The sequence below is a fragment of the Chaetodon trifascialis genome, chromosome 7 (assembly GCF_039877785.1).
Source record: "Chaetodon trifascialis isolate fChaTrf1 chromosome 7, fChaTrf1.hap1, whole genome shotgun sequence".
NCBI classification, from domain to species: domain Eukaryota; kingdom Metazoa; phylum Chordata; class Actinopteri; order Chaetodontiformes; family Chaetodontidae; genus Chaetodon; species Chaetodon trifascialis.
In genome coordinates this window covers 17,685,551-17,707,256 of record NC_092062.1, presented here as the reverse complement: position 1 = coordinate 17,707,256, position 21,706 = coordinate 17,685,551, and the positions used below count along the sequence as shown (strand labels likewise).

Below are 21,706 nucleotides of genomic sequence, written 5' to 3'. Positions count from 1 at the left end.
AATCAGTGTTCACTTTGTCGTGCGGCGCTCCAGAATGATACCGGACCAGAGGGGTTGGTGTTCAGCCATGAACTTGTATAACTTCGTCGCATCCCGTGGTTAAGGTAAGGCTGAGTTTTGCTCTGCTTTCTCACTCGTCGACAGTTAAATCTGGAGGGATTTCAGTTGGTGCTGTCATGTCTTATGTGAGCAGACGTTATCCAGTTTGACGGTAGTTGATGGGTGTAACCAGACGCCGCAAGCTACCATTAGCATGATTGGGTCCTCTCTGCCTGGTTGACTGACGCACGTCGTGCCCACCGTAGAGCTAACATTACTTGTTTATGTCACATTTTGGTTCCGTATTGTGCCTTTAGTCAGCCCTGAGACCGGTGCTCTGTGTCGCAGGTCCGACTAACTGCTCTGAGGTTAGCCTACGGATGTGTAGACTCGCTTTGCTGCTAGCTAAGAGAGAGCTGCTAGTGATGTCAACAGTCATGGCAACTTTCTCCCAGAGCTGGGACGGGCCCTCTGTGGTCAGTCTGACTCATCCATAGTTTTGAGTTTGGGAGGATGTTTGGCTGCACAGATTACTCCAACACAGCGGGGTCTGTCTTGCAGGAAATTTTAACTAAAAGGTTTGTTACCCGAGCTGTCATCACCTGAGCTGCTGCATCTTTCTCCAGAAGCAGACTGACTGAGGGACACTTCACTCTGAGGAGCAGGACTTGGTTACTTAAATGAATGTGGACAGGTTACATGGAGACACGCAGTCAGGATCTAGTTCACTAGGTCATGGCCGGACATAATATTTCTGAAGATGTAAATGTCAGGGCTGACATTCTTGCTCAGGCTATTTTCAGCATGGCGTGTAGCCCTGCAGAGCTGCAACTGAAGCCAAACACCATTACATGCTCTGGTTCTGCAATCTGTTACCTTGAGACCTCGGGACAAAACAGTCAACTGTCCTGAAACTAGCAAAAGTCAGCCACTGTTCTAGCAATAGGCTCTTCAACATCCCTTCATGAGACTACATGGCATGTCAACACTTGACAAAGTTACAGTAATATCTATGTTTGACATTCCCGCACTGAATGCACATTGAGCCAGATGTTCTAGCAGAACCCGCATGCAGGAGAAATAGATAAATCAGTGAGATTTTGTGAAATGCATTTCAGTGTCCTTTCACAAATGCAAATGTAGCCAGTTTATGAGATACATCTTGCTAAAACTCATGCAGATGAAAGATGGGTCGAACAAGGGTCGCAGTGTAAATCCTACTTTCATGAAGGTTTAATGTTCAGTGTTTGTGTGTTGATTCAGCTCATTGATCATTTTGGAAGATGTAGTTGGTGGTGCTGTTGAACTGCACTGCATAATGCAGAGAGGCGTTTTCTAGTTAGTCCAGTCTAATAATTCAAATGGGATGGACAAAATAATCGAAATTCCTGTCAATATAACACTTCAGTTCTGCAGCACCGCAATGATCGACAGCTCTCTAAAACAATTTCAACAAAAAGCTGAAAAATAAGTAACCTTCATGAAGGGAGGCTTGATTGCAGGATGGTTGTATGAGACTCCGCCCCCAATCTCCTCTTCATTTCCTGTTTCTCCTCTCCTTCTAATTCTTTTCAATTATTGTCACTGACATTTTCTTTCCTAATTTTTATGATTTTATACCATCAGTCTCTTTTTGTCTTGCTCTTCACTTTCCATTTAGATGTCCCTGTATCTATTGTATTTCACAACATTGGAATGACATCAAGTTTTGTCTAATGTTAGGCTCAGTAACCAACCAGCCATCAGTGATATGCTGTTTGTGTATGTGCCTGCAGTGCACCTTCAGCCATGCCTGTGACATCTCAGCTGCTCAGGGGTTTGCCCCGTAAGGTCTTGGCCTCCAGTCTGTTACCATGCCAACAACACCAGTCCCAGCTAGGTCCCACCACTCACCGACCTGCCTCAAGACGGCCATCTCGTATATGGCAGAGCAACCAGCACTCAAGAAGTTACCAGACAAGCTCAGTGCACCGCAGCTACATCCTCACACCCCCACAGGTCAACTCTATTCTGAAAGCCAACGAGTACAGCTTCAAGGTTTGTAGGGTTCATACAGAAAGCACATCTCGCCATCTGTGTAAGTTTTTGTCTCATAATTTTTACATGTTGTGGTTCTAGGTGCCAGAGTTTGATGGGAAAAACGTGTCATCTGTGATGGGTTTTGAGAGCAATCAGTTGCCTGCTAACGCTCCCATAGAAGACCGCAGAAGTGCGGCCACATGCCTGCAGACACGAGGAATGCTGCTGGGTGTGTTTGATGGCCATGCTGGTTGTGCCTGCGCACAGGTAAAGCTGCTGCTTGTCTAGTTATTCAGTAATCTGATCATAGAGAGTTATACTTTCAAAGTTAAAACTCACACATTTCAATTTCCGACAAGTTTATTTATATTTTCCTGAGTCATTTGTAAGATGTGTGTTATTTACTCATGGCGGCGTTGATATTCTAACTATCAGTAATAACTTTCCAAAATTAAAGACTGTCATGTTCTCCTTCTGTGGAACAAGTATGGCTGAATTACTTCTATGTTACCACTTACCATCGTGGAGCGTACAGTAGCTAGCGAAACGAACAGCAAACAGAGGTTTGTGTGTTTTGATGAGTTGAAGGTGAACAGGTTTGCTCGAGCTGCAGGTGAGCGGTGGAGGGTTTGGTGGAGATAGAGGCGGGGAGTGTTTGCATATTTATAGAGCCGCGCAGGCTAAATGAAGCCAAAGTTATAGAGTTAAATCTAAGCCATTTCAATAGAATAGGGGATCTTTTCAAGGAAAAAAAACTTCTAAATATGGAATTTTGTTCAACCTCGATTATTTTTTTTAGGAATGTAACCAATGTCAGGAGAGGAACTTTAAGGGAAAAGTGATTATTTTCCTTTTTTAAAAATTCCATAATAAATTGTAACCTAAATCTGAATATTCACGTGTCAGCCCAACAATGTGCATAACTGAGAATGCACAGTTGCACTGGTTGTGTTATATACAGTGTAAACAATAGGCCGGTATGTGATATATGTTGTACAGGGTAATAGAAGACAGTAAGCTTGTAGTTGATACGGGAACATCTTTGATCCAGTGATTCTAAATCTTTATTCTAGCTACACTCAGTTGCATCAACATTGTTTTCTCCTGGGAATTGTTTAAGTTTTCAACTGTCCTCCCCTGCCAGGCGCTGAGTGAGAGGTTGTTTTACTACATAGCGGTCTCTCTGCTGCCCCATGACACACTGTGCGAGCTGGAGGCAGCGGTGGAAGCTGGCAGGGCCCTCAGTCCCATCCTGCAGTGGCACAAACACCCCAACGACTACTTCAGCAGGGAGGCTCAGACGCTCTACTTCAACAGCCTCCGAACCTACTGGCAGGAGTTAATAGATCTCACCAGGTGAGGGCTGGGAAACGCAGCAGAGATGTTTAATGATTACTCAGTCCACAGAGGAGATAATTGAGCAGTGCAATCCTGTTTCAGAGGGGTACTAATTGCTGTCCAGTTTCTTGGCTCCTATTACAATTTAAAACTGGACTTCCTGTTTTTTATTTAATCTTCATCTGTATCTTGTAGCAACACGCCCACACCGATGCTGGCCCGTGTCCTGTTTTGCCAACAGTGCTGTTTTCAGTTTCTGTGCTCAGCCTCTGACTTCCTCTCTATCTGCTTCACACATATTGCTCTGTCTCTGTTTTCAGCCCAGGTGAAGTCCCGGACACCCGTGAGGCGTTGCTGAATGCCTTCAAGAGGTTGGACAATGACATCTCCCTGGAGGCCCAGGTAGAATCTGTCTGCTATGTTAATGGTGCACGGTGCTGCTGGTTCTTCTAAACGCATCTTGTGTTAATGTTAAACTCGGATGCTTTACCTAAGACGTGTAAACACCTGAGTTTCTCTTTAACTTTGCTTAGTAAATCCTGTAACAGGACTATTTACATCAGTCCATGTTTGCAGATTTGGGTTTCATTCTGGGTTTTACTTAGCAAATTTTCAAAGTGAAAAAGGCTGTCGACCACACGGCTGTGGATGAGAAGGCAACCCATCAAAGTCAACTCCCAAAGTCTGAGTATGATAAATACCTAAGTTAAGCAGCAGTAAGCAACAATTGAACATACATGATGTAAAACCTCCTGCCTCTCTCTGCACACACACACACACACACACACACACACACACACACACCCCTCTGTTGAATCAGGCTTCCACTTCTACTTTCTCCACCACTGACGCAGCACTGAAACAAAGTGTGGAGATAGATATGCTTATGCAAGACTAGGCTTTCATCATCTGAAGGTACAACAAATGCACATGCACATGCACGTGCATTTGTTGAATAGCTAATAGCAACACCCTCTCTGAAATGATCTGTGATTGGCCAAAGTCAACCTGTGAAAGCCCAGTGACGCCAAAAATAAACCACCTACCACAGCTAATCTGCCACTCGACTAACAGCATTCATGGCCCAAGGCTGTGCACTGTGACATTATGCATCACACATCGCGCATCTCAGGCACGAATTCAAGATAATACTTGCCCAGCATCAGTGTTGTTACCGACTCCCAGTCATCGACATCTGAATCAAATTGCAAGTCATTAAATTTGTTCTGAGTGCAGGACTTGAGTGCTCTTTCCCATGTCAGGATACATATTGAATGTCACCTTTGCCTCGTGGCAACAGTGCAATAAAAATGAGCATCCAAATTTAAACCTTTATGGATTTAAGAGGAGCTCAGGTGTCATTGCCTCTCCAAGTAATTTAACCATGTACCATATCCTGTCTGGAGGCTCACAGTGTTATTTTGCCTTGCAGGTTGGAGATCCAAATGCTTTCCTGCACTACTGGGTCCTCAGAGTAGCCTTTTCTGGAGCAACGGCCTGCGTGGCTCACATTGATGGATCAGACCTGTATGGAGAAGAAACACATGCACATGTATCAGTGTATCAGAGTGGACCTTAAAGAGTCTCAGTGTTGCTTCTTCTCCTTGTTGTTCCTAAAGGTTTATAGCCAATGCAGGAGATGCTCGGGCAGTGTTGGGGGTGCAGGAGGAGGATGGTTCATTCAGCGCTCACACACTTTCTAATGACCACAACGCCCAGAATGAGGAGGAGGTGGCTCGGATACGGGGTGAACACCCTCCATCAGAGAGGAAGACGGTGATACGACAGGTACTGCACCTATGAAGGTACCCAATGTGGTTGTTTTTGCAGCACTTTTTTTAAAAGCTCTTTCTGTCGTCTTCTTCTTTAGGACCGGTTACTTGGCCTCCTCATGCCGTTCCGTGCATTTGGGGACGTGAAGTTCAAGTGGAGCATTGAACTGCAGAAGCGTGTGTTAGAGTCTGGACCCGATCAGCTCCATGAAAACGAGCACACCAAGTTCATTCCTCCAAACTACCACACACCCCCATATCTGACCGCCGAGCCTGAGATCACGTACCACAAACTGCGGCCGCAGGACCGTTTCATGGTGAGAGAGGAGGCACAGGGTCAGCGCTGACAGATCCCCTCCACGTTTGTTGTTAAGATGCAAAGTGATGCCACACAGAGAGATTGTTGTAGGTTGCAGAGAAGGAATTTTTCATAATCTGTTTCCAGTGGCAGTATTTCTCAAATTGGATATGATTGTTTGATAATCAACCTCATTTACTGATCTCACTGTAGGCATGACTGCTTCAGTGACTGTGAGTGACTTCGCTTATCTGATGTTTCAGTCGTCTGCTTTCTGTATGTCCCTGCAGGTGATTGGCTCTGACGGCCTCTGGGAGACCCTCCACAGACAAGAAGTGGTTCGTATTGTGGGGGAATATTTAACAGGGGTGCACCAACGTCAGCCACTCAAAGTTGGAGGGTACAGGGTCACCCTGGGACAGATGCAGGGGCTGCTAGAAGAGAGAAAGGCTCGCGTCTCTTCAGCTTTCGAGGACCAGAACTCGGCGACCCACCTGATGCGCCACGCGGTGGGAAACAACGAGTTTGGCACGGTCGACCACGAGAGACTGTCGAAGATGCTGTCCCTCCCCGAGGAGCTAGCTCGCATGTACCGCGATGACATCACCATCATCATCTCTCAGTTCAACCCTCATGTGATTGGAGCACAGAGACAGGAGGGGCAGTCCTGAGCTATACAGAAGCCATTCACTGGTGTTATTGTGAGGAGTGTACACACACACACACACACACACGCACGCACGCACGCACGCACGCACACACACACACACACACACACACACACACACACACACACGCACACGCACACACAAACACCAGTGTAACTGAGTACTATAAATATACACACAAGCACACTCTGTGGACAAACAGGCCATATTAAGAAATTATCTGTCCAGCAGTCTGAGCAAAATGTTTTAACTGTATTTATGTAAAGGATTTGTATGTTTGTATGCAGCACAAGAGAAGATCTCAGTTAAAAACTGAATGGTCCCTCATACAACGTGACATTTGTTACGCAGCTGTTTCATACACACTTCTCTGCATGGCTGGTGAGACGCTGTTACAAACTGATTTTAGTGCCAAGAGATTCAACCTCCTTGTGTGCTGAAAGGCTCAGCACGGTTGAAATGATAGAAATTCCAAAGAGGGTACAAGTGAAGAGGCCTTCGTTGACGCAGCACTGACTCAACTTGCTTCTCTGTTATGAACATTATAACGCCGTGCTGTCTTTCTCAGCTGTCTGGTTTTGTTATTCACATCTTCTGCATCTGTGAGGCTGATGTTACGCCACAGGACTGTTGCACCTGTGTGTTTTCACTCCTTTGCATGTGTCACTGTGAGATATCCTCAGTGCTGTCCAAACACACATTTTGTTCTGCATTTATGCTGCAGTCTGTGAGTATTTGGATGATGATGTGTGCTCCAGCATCTGGTTTAAGTGCTGACTTTGAGCTTTAAGGTGTTTACATCCATATTGGGTGAACAATGTAAAGCTACACGGAGCATCAGATGTGGAAGTAAATACTAAATTGAAGTTGACACTGACCTCATCGTGCCGTGGTTCCCATCCCGTGTGAGTCCTGAGACCTCTCAGGGCTCACAGATTATATTATAGATCATATATTTCCTCTGACTTTTTGATTACTTTCACCTCCAGGCCTCTAAAAAAATCCCTCAAATGAAACAGTTTGAAAAATCAACATTCTTCATTTCCAAGCCAAAAATTGTTGGGAGTGCAAATATTTACAGACTGCACAGTCGAACAAGTCATGAACTCTTGGAAAACTTGTACTGTGCACCACTACAGGTAAACCAATATATGTCTGGTCTTTCTGTGACACTATGACTTTATTATTGTGGTACTTCTTCAGTGGAAGAAGTAGTAATGTCGTCAGTGAACCTCTAAGCAAACACATTGACTCCACCGCAGTCGAGACATAGAAATGAAAGTCTGCTGTTCTTTTTTTTTAAGCTCTGTGGGGTTCAAAGGGATGCGTGTATGTGTGTTTGTTTTTCCTGACCGGTCATTAGCAGTGTGGGTTACAGCATGTTACAGTTTGTTCATGGCAGACACTCTTCCTGATACCCTCCAGTTTAACACTATTAACAGGATCACAGCTGTGTGTTGTACATTTCAAACAAGCTGTTTGAACATGACAGATTATTTATTCATCTTTGGCAGTATGTTACACATCTTAATCTACAGTTGGATGTATAAATTGTAACTTATGCAGGTTTAGTTTTGTATATGGGACGGTGTAATAAAACACTGAATACATACCACTTGGTGCTGTGTTTTGGTTGACACGGGCTGACCAGCGGTGAACATGCTGTCACACACCTGAATGCAGCACGATGTCCCGCTAACATACAACCACCTGGTAAGTCAGTGCGTCTCAGGTTGCAAGTGTGACAGTCACTGCCACCTCACACAAGTACTGCAGTACATGTGAAGGGCATTTCTCACTAGTTTCTGACATGTTACAAACCCAGTAAGTTATGGATTGATATTTGTAACAGCCCTAAATAAAGTGCTTAAATATGAGCTCCACCTCAACCAACTACAACAGTTTAATGCTGTTTACACTGATGCAACTTTAATTAACAATCTAATGATATATAATAGTATAGCACTCACAGGGGATACTGCATTTGTAATGTATTTGCCTTGTGTGTTTAAGTCCTCCACACCCACACAGATGTTTGGTCAGTTCAGCGCCACTAGATGATGCTGCAGTATCAGACAGGCCGAAGTGTCAAACGGAGGAGGTTAAACCATATATACTGTTATCAACTGGACACTTTGTGTAATAGTTAAATATAAGTGGACACATCAATAAATAGCACTGTTCATTAAATGATTACTTGTCACAAAAGATAAATATTAAGCTTTATACTTTTTTAACCTCCAATTATTTGGTTAGCGTTTCCTTCAAAGGAAATTGATTTTACTCCTTCTGTCCTATGTTCTGGAGTGTTGGCACACATTTATGACGGTTTAGTATTTTGTTTAGCGGGATCCATAAATGTTACATAGCTGCGACTGGAATCATGGTCCAATTTCATGTAATAATGAATTTTAAATAGTGTCTCTAAATAATCAGAAATGTAGGATTTTAATGCATTGTTTTGTCTACGTATTGAGCAACTACAACTACAACCTATTACATCAACATTTTTCATGTTTGAAGAGGAAACCTGTTTGAAATGAAACAGACTCACACTGCTGGAGATAATGGCCTTACTTGGATCCAGATAACAAGACCTTGTGTGATTGAGCCTTGAATATTGCAGCCTGTAAACACTATTGTGAAGGAAAATTCAAAGATTGGTTTGTGTCACTAAATGCTGATGTAAGATGCTGATGTTGTTGAAATATACTTTTATTAAGATACACATTTCCTGGAGGGATATTGAAGTCTGTAATTAGGGCGACTGTTGGCTATTGTTGTATCACAGAGGGTTACACTGACATACTGTAAGCGTCGGGTGTATTTGTTTCGTAGGTGACATTCAGTCGGTTTACGGGAAAGAAGTTTCTTTACGTAAGATTTTGCTGAGTTACATGCCTCATTTCCGCTACAGCCCAGATGATTTTCCAGGACTAGTTCATAAAAGCAGACTGGGTGACGTTTGCTGATGGAATTCCGTGGGATTGAGACGCAGGATGTGTAATAAAACCGTCCCATGTAAACAATACCTGTAACAGAGCAGGGCTTCATGCCTTATTCGTTTGGAGTTCTCCACCATCAGGGGCAGTCACAGCTGTCAGGCCTCCACTATTTAGACAACACTGTGTGACATTATTTGACACATTAGTTTTTATCCCCACAGAATAACTGTCCTTATTATGTTAATAAGGACACTTATATGTGACACACATTTTGTGAACTTCTAAAGCAGAGGACGTAATCTCAGTCAGAGAAACAAACAACGTGTCTGGGATAAATAAGAGGAAGGTCCCTTCCTGCTGCACTGAACTTCAGTTTGGAGCTGCCGAGCTGACACAGAAGGAATATCTAACGGGCAGATTTCTGTAAAATGAATGATATTCAGATGGGATATTCATTTTCAGTGTTTCTTTCCCTGAAATTCTAAATAGGTTTACATAATTACTTTTTATTTAAAATGTTCCCTTCTGTCCCTCCAGATGTTTATTTGTTACATCACTGTCAAGCATACTGGGACTGAGGTTTTCCTCATAGATGTACGTAAACACGATATTTTCATTTCAACATATTCAAGTAAGCGTGCACTTATCTCTTTGCCTTTGTCAAATGCTATGTACAGTATGTACCATGTACCTCATACTAATGAGTCTTGGATTTTAGCCAGATGTTCAGTACATGTGGCCACATGTTTGCATTATGGGTTCTGTCTTTGCATGTTAAAAAGCACAGTAAGCATAATGTTCACCTAAAGAAACAGCAGAAGAGTCCCCACATGTGTACATCTTTAGGGTAAATTTCATCACAACCATCAATCAATTAAGAATTCCTGTTTTGGGGATTGCAGTTAACAAAATAAATCCTAGTTCTGTGATTTAACCTTTAAATATGCTCCACATGCTGGTGTCAATTCTAATAGTCGTGATTGATTATAATGGAGAAATGTTAGCATGTGCTCCCTATATTAGGATTAACAGGCACAGTTAACAGGGTAAACACTTTGGGACAAAAACAAAAGTGTGTGTCTGTGCAGCAATGGTGACGTTTAATATCCAGAGGTGTGCAGGTCGTCCGTCACACAGTTTACTTACCCTGTCTTTCCTCCACCTCCTCTCTTCTGTCCTTCAAACCTTCAACTTCTCCCACCAGCTCTCCAGGACTCTCGGAGTGTGTGTGTGTGTGTGTGTGTGTGTGTGTGTGTGTGTGTGTGTGTGTGTGTGTGTGTGTGTGTGTGTGTGTGTGTGTGTGTGTGTTGTTGTTGTGGAAAGTGTTGCTGGGATACAGGGGAGGAGAGAGTGCAGACATAAACACTGGAGAGAGGCTCCATGTTGAGTTTGCCGTTATGGGGCTGCGTCTCAGTCCACTCTTCTGTCTCAATTTGGCTGTTGGAAGCTGGAGCAGGCCGTTGGATGACTCATCTCACACATACACACACACACAGTTATCCACAAACGTGTTACATGGATTGGAAGGATGAATGGTCGTTACACACATGTGGCACTCACATTCAACTCTCACATGTGTGTCTGTTTTGTTTTTTTTTATGCTGCAGCCTCTTTGTGCTGCTTAAAAGCCCACAATCATGCCATCCTCCCTTTCAGCACCACTAACAATCTGCAGCCTGTCTCCCACTGTCTAAGACCTGACTCAGAGCAGCACCCCCTGCAGCAGCTCTGTGGCCTCTGTAGCGACAGACCGGCAGGCAGGGGGAGGAAAAGAGGGACGCAACAGCACTGACTGCAAGCAGAGTAAATATTAGTAAGAAATACGAACAAAAGGCTTTCTGAGGAAAGAGAGAGCAGCGAGGAAGCATCGAGCTGAGGTGTAAAAACTCATGTCACCGATCACCTGCGGCACCGTGTGTGCTGTGACATGTACAGGCACCCATACAGACAGACACAATGACAAGATGAAAACCAAAGTGGCTCCCAGTTTCTTTGTTTAATTGCTCATTACAAAACACAGTAATTGCTGTTCATTACACAGACAGCACTCTGACAGTAGTGATATTCCTGGTTTAAAGGTGTTCCTTAATATTAAAGATATTTCCAGCTGTTGCACAGCATTCAGCAGTTATTACATTCAAGCAGAATAGAAGAATAACAAAACAAGTTCTCAGCCAAAAAAAATGCATTATGAGATGATGGAACTGCTGATGAAACCATCAGAGTCTGGGAGTGAAATCTAAATAAATTACGTTAACAGCCTTTTTAAATGCACGATTAGCATGGGGGCACCTGACAGATGAATTAAGTATGCATGGCACTTATTAATCAAGCTCAACTCCCTCTTGTAAATAAAAAAAAAATAGTAAAAGTAAATGTGCGTGTGCATGTGTGTGTATATCTGCCTTCGCGAGAATTAAACTTTTGACATTTGACAGAGGTGGATGTTGGAAAGGTCAGTCCTCACTTCCCCTGTTGAACTCGTGAGGGTTTATTTTATTTGACGAGGAAAATGCTGAGCCAGGGTTTGCCTACATGTCTTATTTTCAGCTGTTGTCCCTGACCGCACGTTAAAAGGAACCATTAAAGTAGAATAATGGTTAAGACTTGGTTTGAGGGTTAAGTTTAGGCTTGTAGATGTATGTCACGGTTAAGGCGATAAGGACTGCATTACATCAGCCAGGGTCCTCACAGATATAGAATAACAAATATGCATGTGTGTGTGCAGTCTCTACATCATGGCGTTCCTCTCCTCCTCTTCAGTCATGGTTTTCTTCTTGCCTCCTTTCTTAACACGTTTGATCACTACGATAAACACAATAACTGCAACAAGACAAAAAAACTGAAGTCAACCACTGCAGAGAGCAAAACAGACTCAGCACCTCCAACACAAACCTGGACGATAACATCCGACTGCACCACATAGTTGACACTGCTTCATGTGTGAGCTGGTGCTACCAGATAACAGACTTTCATGTGAGGACTGTCAGACTTACTGCAGAATCCCAGAGTGCCAACCAGGATCCCAACGGTGGCTCCCATTCCTATACTGAGGTCACCTCCATCTGGTGCGATGTAGCAGTAGCCCAGCTCTGTGCAGTTACACACTCTCACTGGTGTAGAGAGCAGAGAGGGACAAACGTGAGCATTAGACTTCAGAGACATCATGCATTGTTTGACTTTAAAGGATGACGTTAATCTCTGTATCTCTTCTTGTCAACAAATCTTTTGTCAATGAACAACAATGGACGTCTATGGCACAGAGGAATTAATTGTTGTGCAGAATCATTTCCATTTTTATCTCTTCAGTGTTGGTTGGCAGACGTACCCTTTAGGCTTACAAAAGAATTAGCTCACCTTCAAATGGCTGCGTTACTCCCATGCCTGCACTGTCTTTAACGGTAATGGGCAGTGTGATGGTTTTATCTTCAGTTGGTATTCTCTTCAGGGTCAGTTTAGCTGTCGTGGCTGCATGACAGAAACGGAAACAGGAAAAATATAATGATCTAACTGTACAACTTTTTACAGTTTTACATCGTCTTCTGGTAGTAGTAGAGTGCGTTAGTGTACGTACGGTCAATCCTGTGCAGTTCCCAGTTGGGAGATTTCTTGCCGCTACCCAAGGTGAAGGTGAAGGGTTGTGAGAAGGGAGCGCTGTCTGCGTCTTTGGCCTTGATGAGCACCGGTTCAGGTTTCTTGGCACAGATGAAGGCCCAGGTCTCTATCAGTTTCGGGACGTTGTCGTTCACATCCAGCAGCCTCACAGAAACAACCCGCTCAGAAGACTTTTGCGGGTTCCCTTCAGAGGGAAATCAGAGGGCATTTAGTTTCATAACATAAACAAATAAAAACAATATCCCTTAATGCTATTAGAAAGACTCAATCTGCTTCTGTACCATGTTCTTTGTACAGAACACAAAATCCAGAATCAATTTAAAACTGATCAAAAACACTCTTTGAGTCGATTATCTCACCCTTCTCAAAAGCTGTGACGGTGACTTCGAAGGTCTCCGCGGTTTCTCTGTCCAGCTTGCCTTTGGTCTTGATCTGTCCTGTTGCAGCATCGATCTCCAGCCAGCCCTGAGTGTCACCATCCAACTTGAAACTGCACAACACACAACCACAAATACACACAAAAACACACACGCAGCAAGCAGATATTAGGACTGATCCATGCTGCACCAGACACTGAATTGGGGCCCAGGGGAAATAGTGGTAGTCAAAACAAATCAATAAGTCTGTTTGGGTACACGTGATAGTCCTAACAGATGAAACCCCAAACTAGCAGCCAGTAGGGAAGCAGTAACGTTAAAAACAAAGCCAATGTTGATCTAGTGGAACAATTCCTGAGTTATGACAGCTATGGATGCATGTGTGTGTGTGTGTGTGTGTGTGTGTGTGTGTGTGTGTGTGTGTGTAGTCTTCTATCGTGCAGTACATCTTGTTAGAGTCCAGCTCTTGAACTGCAGAAGGACAAGGACAAATAGTGTCAGTGTTGTCTGCCTGAGGTTTTGAAGATGTGTTTTTAAAAGGAGAATCAGCCTTGACGATTCAGTTGAAAAATTCTGAAAACAAAATCCTCTTTTTTTGTTACTTAGCATTCATTTGAAACTGAGATGAACATTACAAGTGACGTTCATGAAGGGGTGCTTGAGTTCATCTGATTGGGATGTGGGAATATATCAGACAAAAAAGTTGACAACCACCGCTCTGATATTAAGTAAGTATTTACAGCATCAGTTAGAGAAGTATGTGGGATCGACTCAAGAATAAACGACAGAGCCAATTTCCATCAGTTTTGGAAGTATGGGGTTGCATGGCACAGTAGAGATGTAACAGGCTTTGCTTACACAGATAATACTCTGTGTGTGTGTTTACCCGATCTCTTTGCCCTCGGGATCCTTTGCTTCCACAGTGAGCAGCACTGATCCCTTGGTGGTGTTTTCAGGCACAGTTACATCCAGGATGTCCAAACTGAACTCTGGAGCCTCGTCTACGTCGGTGACAGATAGGGAGACATAGGCTGTGGATTCGCTACCGTACTCCAGACCTTTCATGAGCGGCTCTGGGTTACGAGCGTCAATCTGGAGCCTGTAGGTGGGAGAGGACTCAAAGTCCAGAGGCTGTCAGGAGACAAGAAAGCTGGTTAGAAAACGCAGGAATAAGGGAGGCAGAAAATATGTTGAAAGCCATGGCAGAGGCCCGAGAGGGTCACCACACAGAGGTGATTCTGTCACATATGTTTGAGCAATATGTTCCAATGAAAATATTATCTGCTAAGTCACAAGAGGCAGCGATACCTAGTTAATGAGTCAGATCCAGCAGTTAGAGAATTCGCTCACACTCTTGGGCACAATCAACATTTCTTATGTCGTTTGATATTGCCAGCTATTTTGATAATCAATGCCAAAAAAAAAACTTGTTCCAGCTTCTAAAATGTGAGGATTTGCAATTCTTCTGCATTTAATATATTCAGAAATGTACATGTTTGGGATTTGCACTGATGGTGGGACAGAAATTTTAAATATGACATCTTTGAATTTGGGAAGTTGCAAAGGGAGATTTCACCATTTTCTGACATAAAACCATAAACCATCATCATTAGCTGCAACCCTATAGAAGAGTATATCACGCAAATGTAAAATACACCATGGGAGGTTAACTGTGAACTTTTTAAGGTATAAAGAACCTCAAATATTTCAACGAGCACAAATATCAAAGTAAATGAGCTGTAGAAAAATCACTGGTATCTCTTTATTTGACAGCATCATACCATGACACTTGTTATCAACATGAAGGAGTTTTTACAAGCGTTCATGACTGTTGTCATTAAATGTCATTCAGTCAATAATATAATTTTTAACAAGGTTAGGATTAATTAAACGAAAGATTCCCTCATGTTCATGACAGGTGTTATGTCAGTCTTGTGTACACCCCTCCAAATCATCTGTGTGTGTTTGTGTGTGACACATGGAGAACAGAGATACCGTACCCTGGCTATAACCAGTTGGCCAACGCCTTTGCCGTCAGTCTCCACAGTGAAAAAGCCGTCATCGTCACCAGCAGAGATGTGGAACTCAATACGGGAGCTGCCGCTCTCTGGGTCATCGTTGTCTGTTGCCCTGATGGTCAGCACAGTGTGTCCCAAAGGAGTGTCCTCTGCTAGAGTGTGATTGCCATACTGCACATAGGCACACACAGACACATGAGGAAAACCATCAAACTGCCTGAGAGGTAAGAGACAGGTGGCTCACATACTTACATCGTTCTTCTCAAACAGAGGCATCTCATTGTTAACGTCGATGACGTTGATGACGACTTTACATACTGTGCTGAAGGCTGTGAGAGAAAAAGCCGTAAGTCCTTTAAGTGAAAACTTGAGACTTACCTCTATTTACAGGTGTGTCCCTGCACATCGTGCAGGATGTGCGTTACCTGGGTCGCTGACTCTGACATCGAGGGTATACACCCGCTGGTCTTTTCGCTGCAGGAAGCGCAACACCTGAATCCTTCCAGAGGAATCGTCAATGGAGAAGGCGCTGGGATCGGTGTCTGGACTCTGGGACATGATGGAGTACGTCAGGTGAGCATTCAGTGTCCCCTCTTCATCAGCGTCATGGGCCAACAGCTCTCCTACCAGGCTGCCTGGAACCACAAGGACCATGACTTAAAAATACTCTCTGGAGGTCTCTGAAGCTTGTTAAAAGTGAATCCTACAGTAGTTGACAGCAGCGCAGAAGAGTACACACATTTTGAGATATGCATGTTTTTCCTGCTGCAACTGAGTTTGCCTTTTGTTTCCTTTCATTTATTCCCTAATTATATGTTCTAAATGTATGAATCAGCTGTTGATTTCAAACATTTATTGTTTCTGGTTTTCTTTTATCACTGAGTGAAATGTTTGGGCTTTTAAAGGAATGAACAATGGGGCAGATGTTGGGTAGATCTCTGTTTCTGCTCTGAATACACGTGGTTAAGCATGTGATCACTTGAGAGCTGCTCTTGAAGGCCTTCTTACCCGTATGGACTCAGAAACATAGAAAACAGAATGCAGAGCAAACAAAAGAACGACGGTGGGATCATAGCAAAGAACAGTAGTTTAAGAGATACGTGGGCTGAAAGAGGCAACACGTTGCACACTCCATGCCATGAATGGGTTATATAATAATCACACACACACATCTTACCTGCAGGCTCACCCTCCTGCACCTCAAATACACTCTCAACATTTTCACACATGGGCATGTTGTCATTCTCATCCTCCACCAAGACGTGAATCTCCATGGGAGGTTCCACGTCTTTGCCACTGTCGTCCATTGCTAACACCACCAGGGTGTACTGAAACAAAACCAACACAGGTTCAGGAATAATCCCTAGAGGTAAGCTGTTATTTGTACATGAGATATGGGAGACTTATTGAGAAATGAAGCACATGTTGTATACCCTGGATTTTTCTTCTCTGTCCAGCTCCTCTGTCAGATGTATTTCTCCATCTTTTGTGATCATGAAGGGGAATTTCAGCTCTCGCTCTTTCTGCACTAACTTAAAGACGGCGTCGGGATCATTAGACTGGACCTGGATCAAAGAAGGGAGGAAAGAGGCCAAGGTAGGATGATCAGTTACTGGATAAAGCAGATACAGTGAGTGGTTGTAGTTTCACGTGTCTGCATTTGTGAGATTTGTGCATGTGTATCTCCCCACACCTTTGCGATGAACAGAGGGTACGTTTCCTTTAAGTTCTCTTTCACAGTGATCGGTCCAGGATTGACCCAAAGGTTTTGCTGCACAACAATGTGCACTCTGGCGTTTCCACTCAGCGCGGTCTCCGACTCTCCTCCCAGGTCCTGCACGCGCACAATCAGGGTGTAGTCTGGGTCCTCCAGGGGGTCCACATTCCTCCTCCTCATTTCTGACACCACAGAGGAAGATGAGGGTTGCAATTAGAGGCATTGCACAGGCAGAAAGAAAAAGTTTCAGTAGATATCTAATTCTGGAAAGCCGAGTCATGTCAACACAAAGTTCGAGGAGTTTGTTCTTGATCCTATCACAGACATAGGTGGTGGCTAAACCACTCTTTCTGGATGAACTCATCAACCCAACACCCTATAAATCACACAACCAGCACTAATCGCAGAGAGCCGGTACAATCTGTGTTTATCTACATTGAAACCAGCTGTCAATTTCTATGTAGCACAAATCCCTCGACTGGGATCACTCACGACTTTTAAGATCTGACACATGTCAGTGTAAACAAAAGCATGTATGCAGTTGTGTGTGACAGGTAACATTTATTCTCATTATTAATCTGCTCGCCAGAGAAGACTTTGAAAACCAGAGAATATCATATCATAATATAATATCATAATGGAGACGTGAAAGCAGATCGAAACAGTGCCATTTCCCTGGAGTTTGTACCTGGTGGCTGATCAAATTGTAAAGTCAAAGCGAGGTTTATAGAGAACCAGTCCAAACGCTGATGGTGTCATTGTTCTGTGGCCATTCCATTGTGCAATCAACATTAACTTCATAATGATACATTAAAGCAAAAAAATCCATCAAATACCAGTTTAAGATACGTCTTTGTTCTTGTGTTTCACAGTGCATGGGGCGCGGCATCGGATCCATCATCCAACTGATTGGCAATTCTCTTCAACCAGTTATCCAATGACAATTGTACACCTGCTCTAGGTTGACTATATAAAAGTTTGCCACATGTCTTTTGTCCATTTTGACTCCAAGAAAGACACAGTTGTGTGGAAACATTGGAACGTTTGCACTAATAAATGCTTCAATAGGTGTACTATAGTCACTTTTTTCCTTTGGAATATAATCACATTTACGATGATGGGATTACTGGAATTTTTTCTAAACTGTGACTAATCTAACAGACAACAGATGGTTGCAGCTCCACATGAAACACATCTGTATACAAACCTGCTTTCTCCACACAGGTGAAGAAGGGGTTTTCCTCATAGGGGACCTTCTGCACTGAACAGAAGTCATCAAACTTTGCCTTCAGAGTGTTAATGCTACGATCTTCTCCTATGCCGTATTGGATGCCCTCTCTGGCCTGCAGCATCCGTCTCCCTGTTAAGAAACATGCATACATCAAATACTGTTCAGCCTGATTCCACACATTACAAATGCATTTTCATATAGAAAACATTGAAAAACATCCCTACTGTGTCAAGGCCGTCTGGGAAATGTGATGAAATGTTCTCTCACAGATGTAAACAGGTATCTTCACATGCTCACACACACTCTAAGTAATCTGTGATCAACATCACGCGACACATTTTGGCAATCTGCCGCCGGTCAGCGTTAATCTTGAGCACATAAGATGAGCTGTGTAATCTGGATTTACAGCCGCACTATACCGCCAGATTACAGGCAGAGATGGGCAGATTACAGACTTTCCCACGGGTACTGCATCTAGTTCTGCACGATGTCTGGGTTCATGTCTGCACATTCACTTGTGTGTGCACATGTGTGAATTACCTTCTTCTGTGGTGGAGATCTCCCCAGTGTGAGAGTCAATCTGGAAGAGGGCGGTGTGGTGTTTGTTGGGGATCTGGCTGACCAGGCTGTAGCTCAGCTTAGCGTTGAGGGTCTCTGGGTCGTCCTGATCCAAAGCAAACACACGCGTGAAAGGGACGCCTGGAAAAAAAGACAAAACGGATGTTAAAGTCTCACCACAGTGAGGTGTCAGCAGTCCTAACAATGGTTTCACATAATCCCACCGATCTTCAGGTGACTCTGATGATCCAAGAAATGCAGCAATGCAAGATGTAGAATATTAAAAAAAAAAAAAAATTGGCTATACAAACGTTTTATGGGGAAGGAAATGCATTCAACACACTTGTGAAGTGTCAAGGCTGACAGCAAACTTTAACTTTAACACCTTAAACTTCCTATTTTGTAGATAATAATAATAATAATAATAATAATAATAATAATAATAATAATAATAATAATAATAATAATAATAATAATAATAATAATAATAATAATAATGGGCCTTTAATGACATGTACATTAAAGTACAAAGGGCTCCTGTTAGATAAAGGATTTGCTTCAATAGGGAGCCGCCATTACTGTTGCCTGTGATGGGTTGTATGTTCTGAAACTCACAGTCTTAAGCATGCACAACCTGCAGGAGCATACTAACTGTTCTAAGGCCACTGTACATATTTTCATCCATGCCACTGTTAGTTTGAGCAGCTTTTGCATTTGGAATATTTCCTTTCCTCTCACTGAAGTACTTATTACACGCACACACCTGCTGGTCTGTTTTCTCTAACCATAGCTGAGTAGCTAGTCTGGTTGAAGTATGGAGCGTGGTTGTTGATGTCCAACACATTTATGGTCACATATATTGGGTGATCCACAACTTCATCATCTGCCAACGCCTCCACCTGAATATAGTCATACACACACACAACACAAGTAATCATATAAAGTCATCTTACACTGCAAATACAATGGACAAGTATAATTTTCTGTCTGCTTATAAGAGGAGAGAGGACCCCTTTACCATGATAATGTAATGGCTTTCTTCAGACCAGTCCAGAGGCCTCTCCAGGTACAGCCACCCATCGTTTGAAATCTTAATGTCTTCCGAACCTTCTCCACTCAGCCTGAAATGATTAACCTCTGGATGGGTCACCTGAAACTATGGAGTGAGAGATGGAGGGAAATGAAGAGATTTGTGAAGACGGATTAAGTTAAAGTCTTTTGAATCTTCATTTGATCACAAACAAAAGGGAAGCTAAACAGAAGGAACAGAATAAACACTCAAAACCTTTTCTTAAGGAACAATACTAATAAAATAATAAAGTAAAAGTACTCCATTACAAGCAAAAGTCCTGCATTCAAAGTGCTACTTAAGAAAAAGCAGAGAAGCATTATCAAAATAATGTAATGTATCAAAGGCAAAAGTCCCCTGTGACTGACTAAAAATCCAATTTTACATGATCAGATGCATCAAACAGTAAGTAGCATTTTACTGTTGTCCCTGGTCCAGGTGCAGCTAGATTTAACTACTTCATATACACTTAACTTGATGAGCTCAAACAGAATACAAGAGAAATTTACAAAAGAATAATAAAGAAAACTAGTTCAGCGGTGCCCAACCTGGTCGCCACAAGATGAATCTGAGCAGTTATGAAATGATTATTGGGAGAAGAATGAATCCCCCCCAAAAACCATCAAAGGTCTGCTACACAAATGTGTATTTATTTTTCAGACTTTCCTCTTTTACCTCTTTTAATCTTATGTCAATAAGCAGTAATGTGGAGGTTATTGAGGGAAAACTCTTTAATGGCTTGGTATGTGTAGTATATGGTCAAGCAAAATGATGCAATAGTAAGTGTTTTACTATGAGTAATAAAGAGAGGATATGCCACTAATTTACATGCTAATATATGTAAAATATTAACCTGAAAAGTAGCTACGGCTGTCAGATTAATAAAAGGGAGTAAAAAGTACAATATTTCCCCTGAAATGTAGTGAAGTGGAAGTATAAAATAGCAGAAATGGGCATTCTCAAGTGAGGTATAAGTACATCAAAATTGCACTTAATTAAGTACAGTACTTGAGTTAGTCTATTTGCTTGCATGTGTGTAATACCTGATGAATGGGATATGGCACTGGTGTCCACTCTGGCACATCCAGCTCTGTGTTCTCAAATGGGCCCTTCTTTTCCTCCAGATCCTTCCCACCAGCCTATCAGAGCACAGAAACAGAGGTCAAAGGTCACTGTATATAACAGAGGTTGAGGTACTATTGAACCTGTCACACTCACGCCCACATTTGTCCTTTTTGCTTTAGATCTGTACAGTAGATCAATCCAGTCATGCATTGAGGGCAGGTTTTTACAGCCCAGTTATTTATTGAACCAACATGACCCGACAATGGGAATTCTTAAATCCCACTGCAAGACAGGAGAGCAAAGTCTACAGACGAAGGACTAACACTCAGTTCAGGAACACTTCACGCTTCCTTTCAGCGCTTTAAATAAGTTACCAAAGGTTTTCCTCTCCATATTTCTTTAACCTCGCAGATTATGACATTTTCTTTGTACAGGAGGCTTTAAATACCATAAAAAGTCTGCACACATGGACGTCTTATGAGCCAAAACTGTTGCACAAATTGCACATGAATAACATTAATCCACACCTACTGTTTTAACAGGTTTGTGTATATGAGTATTTACTATGAATATGTATGGCAGTGATGCAGCAGGTGGCAGTGTTATGTACTCACAATGGTGAAGAGGAGTGGGAGCAACAACAGAGGCACCATGGGTGTCATGATCATAGTCTGGGAAGGAAGAGGAGGAGGAGGAGGAGGAGGAGGAGAGGTGACATGAGGAGGAGGATTTAAATGACACACTTAAGTCCTGTTCACTGTGCTCTGCAGTTAAATTCTCATGCTCTGTCCCTGACCCGGTGTGCCTCAGTACAATCGTTTCTCTGTACAGCGCAATGAGTTACTGATTCATAAAGACAAAACCTGGCAAAGAAAATCTCTGTCCTTGAGTAAATGCACATGTATACTATCTCTCTGCTACACATTTTGAGCTGAATGTGAACTGAAAGTCCTCACATCCACCCACACAACCAGGTG

At 42.9% G+C, this 21,706-nt stretch overlaps 2 protein-coding genes across 2 annotated transcripts; one reads left to right on the top strand and one right to left on the bottom strand.

The window, feature by feature from the left end:
• The first annotated feature begins 22 nt into the window (after positions 1 to 22).
• On the top strand, positions 23 to 7,743 carry pdp1 (pyruvate dehydrogenase phosphatase catalytic subunit 1). Its single transcript, XM_070966905.1, has 9 exons — positions 23 to 104; positions 1,815 to 2,076; positions 2,158 to 2,325; positions 3,203 to 3,414; positions 3,717 to 3,798; positions 4,829 to 4,923; positions 5,016 to 5,184; positions 5,267 to 5,485; positions 5,757 to 7,743. Exons 2-9 carry the CDS (start codon positions 1,828 to 1,830, stop codon positions 6,135 to 6,137), a joined length of 1,575 nt encoding a protein of 524 aa, XP_070823006.1. The 5' UTR covers positions 23 to 104; positions 1,815 to 1,827; the 3' UTR covers positions 6,138 to 7,743.
• A 3,388-nt stretch (positions 7,744 to 11,131) lies between these two features.
• Positions 11,132 to 21,397, bottom strand: cdh17 (cadherin 17, LI cadherin (liver-intestine)). The gene is made up of 18 exons (XM_070966741.1): positions 21,344 to 21,397; positions 20,708 to 20,803; positions 19,614 to 19,751; positions 19,359 to 19,494; positions 18,578 to 18,736; positions 18,014 to 18,166; positions 16,783 to 16,988; positions 16,523 to 16,654; positions 16,267 to 16,417; positions 15,515 to 15,724; positions 15,342 to 15,418; positions 15,072 to 15,260; positions 13,958 to 14,202; positions 13,054 to 13,184; positions 12,654 to 12,878; positions 12,437 to 12,547; positions 12,076 to 12,192; positions 11,132 to 11,902 (listed from the first exon to the last, which is right to left on the bottom strand). Exons 1-18 carry the CDS (start codon positions 21,395 to 21,397, stop codon positions 11,811 to 11,813), a joined length of 2,622 nt encoding a protein of 873 aa, XP_070822842.1. The 3' UTR covers positions 11,132 to 11,810.
• Positions 21,398 to 21,706: the final 309 nt, after the last annotated feature.

What these genes read in the sequence shown, in the direction of transcription:
- pdp1 (XM_070966905.1), top strand. Translation starts at nt 1,828, where the DNA reads ATGCCTGTGACATCTCAGCTGCTCAGGGGTTTGCCCCGTAAGGTCTTG. An exon ending in CTGGTTGTGCCTGCGCACAG is followed by an intron (nt 2,326 to 3,202) that starts GTAAAGCTGCTG and finishes CTCCCCTGCCAG; the next exon opens with GCGCTGAGTGAGAGGTTGTT. An exon ending in GAGTTAATAGATCTCACCAG is followed by an intron (nt 3,415 to 3,716) that starts GTGAGGGCTGGG and finishes CTCTGTTTTCAG; the next exon opens with CCCAGGTGAAGTCCCGGACA.
- cdh17 (XM_070966741.1), bottom strand. Translation starts at nt 21,397, where the DNA reads ATGATCATGACACCCATGGTGCCTCTGTTGTTGCTCCCACTCCTCTTC. An exon ending in TCCCACTCCTCTTCACCATT is followed by an intron (nt 20,804 to 21,343) that starts GTGAGTACATAA and finishes GTGCTCTGATAG; the next exon opens with GCTGGTGGGAAGGATCTGGA. An exon ending in AGTAACGCAGCCATTTGAAG is followed by an intron (nt 12,193 to 12,436) that starts GTGAGCTAATTC and finishes TCTCTACACCAG; the next exon opens with TGAGAGTGTGTAACTGCACA.